The 12,302-nt window shown below is 36.3% G+C and overlaps 1 protein-coding gene across 1 annotated transcript in view; it reads right to left on the minus strand.

The window, feature by feature from the left end:
* LOC122808161 (alpha-2-macroglobulin-like) overlaps window positions 1-12,302 on the minus strand; it is a 1,492,450-nt gene that overhangs the window by 177,721 nt on the left and 1,302,427 nt on the right. The window contains exon 10 of the mRNA XM_044079133.1: window positions 4,127-4,236. Coding sequence (XP_043935068.1) covers window positions 4,127-4,236 — 110 coding nt within the window. The remainder of the gene's footprint in view (window positions 1-4,126; window positions 4,237-12,302) is intronic.

Raw genomic sequence — 12,302 nt, forward strand, 5'->3', positions numbered from 1 at the left:
TCTAGAATGTAATGAGTTAACAGACTTTAAAGATTCCTTTCAGACTACTCGATCAGAGATACTGGGTGAGCAAATTTGTGTAACTAGGGAAATTATTTTTCTGAGCTATGATACAGAATCAGAATTGCCTAGACATAGTAAGGCCTTGCTGAATCTAATTATGATGGCTACCAAAAAGCAATTACTAGAAAATAGAAATCAGTCAAAAACCAACTGTACTAGAAGTAGTGAATATAGTAACAGAGATAAAACAACTGGAAATGGGATCTTTAGAAAAGGGTAGGAGAAATTTATATAGGAAAAAAGAGGAAATATGGGAACAGTACATACATGAGAGGAATGAGGTTTAAAAAAAGATAAGATTTGAATGAGCTATGCAATGTTTGACTAACAAAAATTATGTCAATATGGCTTGTGATGTAAAATGCTTGCAACTAAGATTATGTCAATATGGTTTGTTTTCATTTTTACAAATCCATGATCGCCTATGTCATAAGCGATAATTTAATAAAGAGGTTTCTAATTAAAAAAAAAATATTCATTATTCACATAGTATTGCCAACTTTTTAAGTTTCACATTTCATTATGACAAAGAGAAGGTAAACTACCTAGATACTACTTATATTCAAGACCGAAGGAGATTTTAAGTCCAATATATATAGGAAATCTACCCTTCAATAATGCTTATTTACAGTTTACCACTTCACATCTTGTGAAACAAAAAAAGAAGTCTGGTTAATGGACAAGTCATTTGATTGGTTAGAATGATTTCTGACTTAGAAGCTTTATCTAAAGAAATAGATAAGCTAAAATATATGTTTTATGACAGAGGTTACTCAAAGCAGTTTGTTGACAGCAGTGTGGGGGAAGTTTTGGACTTATGGTAGACCAAATACAAACCATTACTTGGAAATGGTTTAGCAAATTCCCCTAAGATTAGAAAGGATATTTCAAAATATGGTATGGCTATGATTTTGGAATACAATAATGAATATCAAGAAATTAGAACTATTATTGAGACAGACTGGACTATGCTTACAACTAACCCCATAGCTTTTTCAATTGAGTGTAACCAACCAAGGTTCATAAGTAAGGTTTCAAAGAATCTAAAAAATATATTTGAAAAAGGTGACTATGAAAATTTCTGGATGTTTTACGGTGATACAGTGAAATGCAGACATTATAGACGATGTCTATATATTTTGCAGGGAAACTCATTGGTTGTCAGTGATATCTCTGTAACATTTTTAAAGGAAACTGTTGTACCTCTGGGGTTGTGTATACTGCTAAATGTAATAAATGCTCATCATTTTATGTAGGAAAGACCAAAAGAGCTTTCAGGAAAAAGATTTACAAGCACAACTATGATATTTCAGTGTGTAATAGTAACAGTTCTCTATATAAGCAGTCTGTTGTATGTCCAGGGTTTAATTCTTTTAGGTTTGGAATTCTAGATAAAGTAGCCATTAAACCAAAAGGAGGTGAATGGGAGAACCATTTACAATATAGGGAGCTAGTGTACAGCCATCTTGGAAGCCAAATGAAGAATGAGTATTGTGCCACAGGGCCCACCTGGTTAAACAAAGCATGTTTCTGTCTACTCTTCAGAAGCCACTAGAAGCTGTTATGGATTATAAGAAATACTGATGCCTGGCTAGATCAATCAGCTTTTAAAATTTATCTCAATTACTGGCTTCATAGGTTTTTAAGCTCAAGTGTCTGACTATGACCACTACAGTCATTAATTATTTTGGCCACTTTGTCATTCTGCAGAAACCTATAATTAAATAGAAACACCTCTTGAAAGCAAGTCATGACTACATTTACTGATAATGTGGTACACAGATGACATTATTTCTTTCAATTGATACACTCTGATGTTCTGCTATAAGAAAAAGAGAATTCTAGTTTTACTGTTATTTAGTACAATGTGGCTATTTGTTATATTATTATTATATCATAATTTCCAATGACACTTTCTAAAAAGTAAAATGTTTCATCGATTTACATTTATTTTTATTTAGTTTGTTTACTGTGTAGTACACTGATCATAATAGACCATTGGCAGGCACAGATCAGGTGAAGAAATTCACAAAAAAACAAAACAAATAAATGAATAAATAAAACACAAGACATTCAAAATATGGAGTAATCACAAAAGTTAGATATTCCCATTAACAACTGAAACTATGTAAATATTATTAACAAAGAAGAAAAACAAACATGAAATAATGCTAGAGTAAATACGAGAGGGAAGCAGCAGGTGATGACAGAGAGTCAAAGTTGGAGTGATGTAGGTGAGGAGGAGTTAGGTGATGTGTCCAGTGGAAAAGCACTTGCAGTCAGATTTTTGATGGATGCAACTTTTGATCTGTGCTCTGAGCTTGGGAAAGGATGAGACTTCTTTTGGGTGAAGCGGTGGGATTGCCAGAATTTGAGTGCAGGAGTGGAGAAGAAATACTCAGTGCAGTGCAGTTTGGTTTGGGGTGTCTGGAGTGAGGAAGTTAATTGGGAGAAGTTGTGAAGGTTTTAGGGGGGTGATTTTATAAAGGCTTTTGACTGGGAGAGATGGAAAGGCATCTGGTTGAAGTATTTTGAAAAGAAGAGACCCTAGGAGTAGATCAACTCTATAGGAGACTGGTAGCCCTTTGGCTTTGGAGAGGGTGGTGCAGTGGTGTTCTTGAAAAGGGGAACTGGAAATGAATGAGCAGATTTTGTTTTCAATGGACTGTAGAATAGATTAGTTGCTTTAGTGGCTGTGGCTACAATGGGGAGACCTCCTGAAGGTTTGCCTTATCCATGTTGAAAAGGATGTCATCTGTAAGTGGCTATAATGTTGTCATTGTGCTCTTTCAGCCTAATATCCATGCTGTTTAAAAGAGCATGTGGTACTGTGGGATGTAAGAAAACAGTTGACTGTAGATTAGTTTCTCGGGTATTTTCAAAGTGTAAGGATGGAGATAAGGTGGATATGGGAGGCATTCTCTGGCTGAGGCTGTTTGGGAAGGGGTTTGGTAAGAGCAGTTTCTGTATGGCTGGCATTTTGATTTAAGCAGAGGTTATAAATAGTAGAAAAAGTATATTAAGTAAGTCTTTGCAGAGTGATATAAACCAAGGAAGTAGATTATATGCACCAGCAGGTGCATCTAGGAGAATGTGTCCTAGGAGAATGAGTCCTAGAAGGGGGTCACAGGTCTCTGTCAGAAATTTTCTTAAAATACAAGATGGGGATAAAAGGAGGTGGGCTGCGTGAGTCGGGGGGGGGGAGTAGAGGCTGCAGTATTATGTAGGGAGGTGTGTGAATTCCTTGAGAAAGTCAGTTGGCCTTGTCCTTAAGTTTGAGCAGAGCTTTCAGTTAAGGGATTAGCCAAGGATTTTGTTGTATTTGAAAAGGAATGTGTGACACAAAAAAGAACTTGTCTTGAAGATGAAGTGCGATATGTCTAAGAGCTGTGCCAAATGAACTGGGGTTCTGTAATTTGTAATAATAGACCAGTTGAAAGTTGCCAGGTGTGATTTTAGATTTTCTCTAATGATGGTGGATCTGGTTCTGAAGGTAACTAGTTTGGGGGAAGTTTTTTTCAGCTGGATAATTTATAAAGTTATTAGGTACTGGTCACTGAATGAGGGTGGATGAACATACAGATTACAGATGATGGGGAGGTTGTTATTGATTAGGTGATCCAGGAGAGAGTGATTGCTGGTTTGGAGAGTTTGGTGAGTAGGATCATTGACTTACTACATTAGAATGATATTGGCTAGGAATTCAGCAATGTTATTTTTCAGGGATCATAGGTTGTTTAGGTTAAAATCATCAAGAATAACAATAGTTTTATAGTTGCAGGCAGCTAAGGAAACAGTAAGAAGAAGGGATATAAAACTGTTAAGACAGTTTGGAGGAGGAAGTTAAGTGACTGCCATTAGAAGGTGACTACTCTTCCAGGAGGGAAGTTTTGGAAGGATCTTGTTGGGTTCAATATCTGAGGAAGCATTTGCCTGAGCAACGATAGTTGGGTTAAGGTGTGCTTTTTGTAAAGAATGCGTTTATTTTTCTTACTCCTCCTCAGTACAATATGCATTTAAACATTTGACTATTTTACTGATAACTCCTAACATATGATATTACCTTTCCTCTGAAGGACAATCCTGCTTTATAATTCTTCGGTGTATCTTTAAATTCCAATTGTGCTAATAAGGTTGAAATTGGAATATTTCCAGAGACTGTAAATTGCTGATCTAGCATGAAAAAGAAAGTACATGTTATATGCAAAGAATTGTTTTCTTTACTACTCTACCTCAAATGAGGTCATCAACCTAATATACTGAGCAATTAGCATTTGGCTGAATCATAACACGTAGAAAAACAATTGTTAAAAACATATTTCATTGAAAACTCATTTAATTGAATCACAATTAATATATATCTGTAGAGACAGTGCAATAGACAACTAGAGCTATGTAGAAATGTATATAAATGTTTAGCTGGCCCATTGCTAAATGTGATCAGTGTTGCCTATAGACAGTCACTGCTGATGTAGTTTCTGTTCATTCACCAGCAATGATTCACTGCGTGCATGGTCTTTTTTCCTCCATGGTTGTGCAACCATGGAGATACTATTTAACTAAGGGGACATGCTTGCTCCTTGCAAAAAAGCACTTTTTTAAAGGACTATAGCTCCATAACTGGTCTATTAAATTTGGATTCAAGGAAATTGGTCTGCAGTGAAATTAATTTTCACGTAATGTTTTCAATGATTTATGATTCAGCAAAATGTGATTCAACAAAAAGACATGCAATCTCAGTGAGACACTGTTCGCTGATTACATTAATAAGTATTTGATTGCAGATCAGTAATCTTTAGCATAACCTGTAATGTAACATAATGTAACAGGATATAGCATATCACAGCACAATGGAATGTAACACACCCTAACATAAAATATAGCATAATGTAACATATCACAACATAAAACATAACATAATGTAACACACCACAACATAAAACATAACATAATGTAACATAGCACAACAGAACATAACATAATTTAACACAACATAACATAAACGATATAGAGGTATGTGATTGGGTCTCTAATTGTAATCATAATCGTAACTGTGGTCCAGACATGGATACCAAGAAATTAACCTTGAGAGAGGTTCAAATGGTAAATCTTGGTGTGCATGTTGGGAACATATACTTAAAGTTTAGGGCTGGTGAGACACAATCATAATTTTTCATAGTGCATAGAGCTTTATATGGTTCATGAACTGCCATTAAAAAAGGCACAAGGTACTTTGTCAGCTTTCAAAGCTAGTAAAGTGCATAGGGAGAGCACTGTCAAACAGACGGCAGCACACCTCTTACCTTATTTGCTTGCAGATTTGGGGGTGGTTGGGGAAGAAAGGACCAATACCAGGGACAGTTTACAAATAGTGCTCTACTTCACTTAGAAAGTTTTTAGAAGAATAGATTTTACATCAACATGCATTAACAGTATGAAGCTCTAATTCTGGCATTACTAACTTACCGTAATCCTCAGTGATTTACTAGAAAATCAAAGAAATTTATGATGGACAGGCAGAGATAGATCATGGTCAGATGGGGCCCATTGTATTGGGACTCCCCATAAACAGCAGACCCCTCTTACCCCCCACAAACACACACAGCCATTTCAGCGTCCCATTATTTGGCTATTTCTCCTTAGTTATCACAAACACTGTCAAACCTCTCAGTGTGCATACTATCTTCTTACCATACACACTATCAAACCATCAAACCTCTCAGTGTGCATACTATCTTCTTACCATAAACACTATCAAACCTCTCAGTGTGCATACTATCTTCTTACCATAAACACAATCAAACCTCTCAGTGTACATACTATCTTCTTACCATAAACACTGTCAAACCTCTCAGTGTACATACTATCTTCTTACCATAAACACTATCAAACCTCTCAGTGTACATACTATCTTCTTACCATAAACACTATCAAACCTCTCAGTGTACATACTATCTTCTTACCATAAACACTATCAAACCTCTCAGTGTACATACTATCTTCTTACCATAAACACTATCAAACCTCTCAGTGTACATACTATCTTCTTACCATAAACACTGTCAAACCTCTCAGTGTACATACTATCTTCTTACCATAAACACTGTCAAACCTCTCAGTGTACATACTATCTTCTTACCATAAACATTATCAAACCTCTCAGTGTACATACTATCTTCTTACCATAAACACCATCAAACCTCTCAGTGTACATACTATCTTCTTACCATAAACACTATCAAACCTCTCAGTGTACATACTATCTTCTTACCATAAACACTATCAAACCTCTCAGTGTACATACTATCTTCTTACCATAAACACTATCAAACCTCTCAGTGTACATACTATCTTCTTACCATAAACACTATCAAACCTCTCAGTGTGCATACTATCTTCTTACCATAAACACTATCAAACCTCTCAGTGTACATACTATCTTCTTTCCATAAACACTATCAAACCTCTCAGTGTGCATACTATCTTCTTACCATAAACACTATCAAACCTCTCAGTGTACATACTGTCTTCTTAAGATAAACACTATCAAACCTCTCAGTGTGCATACTATCTTCTTACCATAAACACTATCAAACCTCTCAGTGTACATACTGTCTTCTTACCATAAACACTATCAAACCTCTCAGTGTACATACTATCTTCTTACCATAAACACTATCAAACCTCTCAGTGTACATACTATCTTCTTACCATAAACACTATCAAACCTCTCAGTGTACATACTATCTTCTTACCATAAACACTGTCAAACCTCTCAGTGTACATACTATCTTCTTACCATAAACACTATCAAACCTCTCAGTGTACATACTATCTTCTTACCATAAACACTATCAAACCTCTCAGTGTACATACTATCTTCTTACCATAAACACTATCAAACCTCTCAGTGTACATACTATCTTCTTACCATAAACACTATCAAACCTCTCAGTGTACATACTATCTTCTTACCATAAACACTATCAAACCTCTCAGTGTACATACTATTTTCTTACCATAAACACTATCAAACCTCTCAGTGTACATACTATCTTCTTACCATAAACACTATCAAACCTCTCAGTGTACATACTATCTTCTTACCATAAACACTATCAAACCTCTCAGTGTACATACTATCTTCTTACCATAAACACTATCAAACCTCTCAGTGTACATACTATCTTCTTACCATAAACACTATCAAACCTCTCAGTGTACATACTATCTTCTTACCATAAACACTATCAAACCTCTCAGTGTACATACTATCTTCTTACCATAAACACTATCAAACCTCTCAGTGTACATACTATCTTCTTACCATAAACACTATCAAACCTCTCAGTGTACATACTATCTTCTTACCATAAACACTATCAAACCTCTCAGTGTGCATACTATCTTCTTACCATAAACACTATCAAACCTCTCAGTGTACATACTATCTTCTTACCATAAACACTATCAAACCTCTCAGTGTACATACTATCTTCTTACCATAAACACTATCAAACCTCTCAGTGTGCATACTATCTTCTTACCATAAACACTATCAAACCTCTCAGTGTACATACTGTCTTCTTACCATAAACACTATCAAACCTCTCAGTGTACATACTATCTTCTTACCATAAACACTATCAAACCTCTCAGTGTACATACTATCTTCTTACCATAAACACTATCAAACCTCTCAGTGTACATACTATCTTCTTACCATAAACACTATCAAACCTCTCAGTGTACATACTATCTTCTTACCATAAACACTATCAAACCTCTCAGTGTGCAGACTATCTTCTTACCATAAACACTATCAAACCTCTCAGTGTACATACTATCTTCTTACCATAAACACTATCAAACCTCTCAGTGTGCATACTATATTCTTACCATAAACACTATCAAACCTCTCAGTGTACATACTATCTTCTTACCATAAACACTATCAAACCTCTCAGTGTACATACTATCTTCTTACCATAAACATCATCAAACCTCTCAGTGTGCATACTATCTTCTTACCATACACACTATCAAACCTCTCAGTGTACATACTATCTTCTTACCATAAACACTATCAAACCTCTCAGTGTACATACTATCTTCTTACCATAAACACTATCAAACCTCTCCAGTGTACATACTATCTTCTTACCATAAACACTATCAAACCTCTCAGTGTACATACTATCTTCTTACCATAAACACTATCAAACCTCTCAGTGTACATACTATCTTCTTACCATAAACACTATCAAACCTCTCAGTGTACATACTATCTTCTTACCATAAACACTATCAAACCTCTCAGTGTACATACTATCTTCTTACCATAAACACTATCAAACCTCTCAGTGTACATACTATCTTCTTACCATAAACACTATCAAACCTCTCAGTGTGCATACTATCTTCTTACCATAAACACTGTCAAACCTCTCAGTGTGCATACTATCTTCTTACCATAAACACTGTCAAACCTCTCAGTGTACATACTATCTTCTTACCATAAACACTATCAAACCTCTCAGTGTACATACTATCTTCTTACCATAAACACTATCAAACCTCTCAGTGTACATACTATCTTCTTACCATAAACACTATCAAACCTCTCAGTGTACATACTATCTTCTTACCATAAACACTATCAAACCTCTCAGTGTACATACTATCTTCTTACCATAAACACTATCAAACCTCTCAGTGTGCATACTATCTTCTTACCATAAACACTGTCAAACCTCTCAGTGGGCATACTATCTTCTTACCATAAACACTGTCAAACCTCTCAGTGTACATACTATCTTCTTATCATAAACACTATCAAACCTCTCAGTGTACATACTATCTTCTTACCATAAACACTATCAAACCTCTCAGTGTACATACTATCTTCTTACCATAAACACTATCAAACCTCTCAGTGTACATACAATCTTCTTACCATAAACACTATCAAACCTCTCAGTGTACATACTATCTTCTTACCATAAACACTATCAAACCTCTCAGTGTACATACTATCTTCTTCTTTACTTCTATAGTGATTACAGATATTTGGATTTAATTTAAAACTATTTCAAATTTTACAGCACAAACACAGATAGACATTTGCTAAACAAAACAATACAGTCTCACAATGAAAACAGACTTAGCATTAACAGTAAACCTATCTGCGCTTGAAACTCACATTTAATTGAAAAGGCATTGGAACCCACATTCAAAGAAAATGCATTTGAAATGTGGAGGATAAATTTTACCTTTTGGCCATTTTCAAACCATAGGCCCCTTGCACACATGTTTAGGGCCATGCATACATGCATGTGTTCTTTAATTCACCTTCCTAATTGTACTAGATTATACTCCTTGTATAATACAGCATCACTTGTTACAATGTGTTTTACATTTGTAATTTTGAACATTTTTTCCAGTAAGAAACAAAACAAAACATTAATGACAAAACTGCCCATTTCAGAATATTTCAAAAGTAAAAAGGCCACTCAAGTGTCTGTCATTACAATCCACTAATATCACTCAATATGCACAATCTCTGCAGAAGTAAAAGTCATCTGAATAATTCCACATTAATGCATAACTAATGAAAAGGTTGCCGCTAGCAAACAACTTTATACTTCAGTGTTTCATCTACATAGTCAGTACTTACTGCACTTGAAGAATAAATTGCACATGTTATATTAATAAAAAATTGGTAAGCTGGTAATATTGCAAACAGATTGAATGGCAAACTGACAACTCGGTTTACAGTTACTAGCCATCGCATCCAAAGGAGGACACACTCAGGACTGCAGCACTCCCACCCCTTAACATACAACACAGTATCAGCAATCCAGCTGTATGCTGTTGGAGTAGAACCCACATCCTTCTGCATCAAAAGCACATTTGGCACCTGTCGTACTAACACTGCATTTATGGGCTACACCACAATAGTGCCGACTATTTGCTAAACAAAACAGTTGCAAATTGTAAACAGACTTAGCATGAGCAGCAGTAAACTTCTTTTCCGTTAAACCTCACAATTCCTTGAAAATGCACTGAAAATCAATCCCTTGAAAATGTTCTGAAACTGACATTTTTTGTATAGATTGGTAGTTGGTGTAGAGGATTTAGGCTCTTTTTTTCCAACAACTAAGGTAGAGTATTTAAGCGTAAGCAAATTAACTAACCTGTCATCCCTAACTGGGACATTTCAAATACACACACAGACACACACACAGACACAGACACACACACAGACACACACACACACACACACACACACACACACACACACCTAACCAGTGGAACATTGTTTGATATGGTAATCTTTTGTTTGTCTGTGCTTAAGGTCCACACAAGAATGTATTTAATGCCGCATGTGGAAAGTGGAAAACATATTGATGTGCAGAACTTGGAAGAAGCAAGTAACAGTTGTGTGCATCGATGCACATAGGGATACACAGCTGCAAAGGGCATTCTTAAAACAGAATGCCTTTAAAAAAACATGTTTTTTAGTGAAAACATAAATGCTGTGGCTGCCTCTCTTGCCAGAGGGCTCCCTCCCAGCAAGTGGGGAGCTCCTCCAAGTCAGTGGGTCCTAGGTGACTGTCTAGGTCACCTAGTACTCAGGGACATTTGACACGCACTTGTATAATTTATTTTCACTGAGATTCTGCTATATCGTTGTATTATTTGTTACACTTTGTTGCATTTTATCATTGTAAAGTGCCTTTGCATTTTACTGACCTCATTGCTGGGCCCTACATTGTTGAGTAATTTTCCTAATTTAGTGAATGCCTGTAGATTGGTCCCTCACCTTTGGACTTTGCTTTTGTGATTCTACATTAAGAAGACTCTGGACTACACTCTAATGGGAGTGTGTGTTTGTGTGTGTGTGTGTGGGGGGGGGGGGGGGCAGTGTCATCTTTCCTGAGATGGGAATCACAGTGAAATAAGTGTGACCCTCTGAATGGCCACAGTGTTATTTTATGTGTTTAGTCTATTTTCCATGCCTGTATGAAGTTGGACTGTTTACTTGTATTGGCTCATTGCCACTGAGCTCACAAAGACTTGGTGATGACACTGCTGTTTCCAGAGAGTCTGTCTTGAAATAAAATAAAACCCAGGACCCCTGTTAACCGTGGAATATTTAGGAACTATTATAAGGCAAACTTCCTATTACGAAGTGATAACGTATGAAAACTTCAAGCCCCCAAACCCTGAGAACACTGCTGCATATGTGGAGTTATTCCCAGAGACCCTGTCCAATCATGTTAATAGATACACAAAGACAGTTCTGCCTATCAGAAATAGGCATAGAACAAACTCAAAAAACAAGACATCCTGGTATCAATATCAATAGGTTGTATAATTAAAGAAAGAAAGTCACTGCAAAAATTAGGAAGTGCAAAGCCCAGCAATTTAAAAAATCCTCATCAATCTAAACCAATAACTCAGAGAACAAATCAGGTCTACCAAAGCCAAATTTGAGGAAAAAGTAGCCTCCCACACTGAGGACAACCACAAGGCCTTCTTCAGCTATGTCTGTAATCTCAAAGGCAGTACACAACAATGTGCAGAACTATTTATAAATAGAACCAACTACCTTGTGCAAGAAGATGAACAAAATTTACTGGCTGACAAATTCTGCTCCAATTTTACTACTGCCTCTCCCTCCCAGCCACCCATCAACCACTGAACACAATCATCACCAATTATTATTAAGCAGCAGTTACTTAATGCACTCTTTATGGCCAAGAATACACCACTGATGTCCTGATAATATCTTGGGGTGTCCCCTAAATAGCATGAGACACATCCTATCAGGACCACCAGAGTCACTGTTTAACTGCAGCCTCCAGGCAGCCTTTGTGCCACATGAATGGAGAGTTGCAACATTTACCCTCTCTACAAGAGAAGGCCATCCAAAGACAAAGGTAACTACTGACCCATACGTCTGACTAGTCTCATATGCAAATCCAGGGAAAGAATTATTATGGAAATGATTAACAATGACATAGAAAATCTTCAGAAACTGAATCAAACCCAGTTTGTTTTCATCAAGGGCAGATCATGCCTACTCAAATTGGTGGGTTTCTTCGAGAAGGTTGCAAAAGAAATGAAACAAGGGCAAAATGGTGCATACTGCTAACTTTGACCTGGTCAAGGTATTTAATTCAATACCTCAATCAGGAATTGTAGATAAACTCAAAAAATTAAGCTGGATAGGC

This window comes from Protopterus annectens, chromosome 8.part0, assembly GCF_019279795.1.
Source record: "Protopterus annectens isolate FY-2018-M chromosome 8.part0, PAN1.0, whole genome shotgun sequence".
Taxonomy (NCBI): Eukaryota; Metazoa; Chordata; order Ceratodontiformes; family Protopteridae; genus Protopterus; species Protopterus annectens.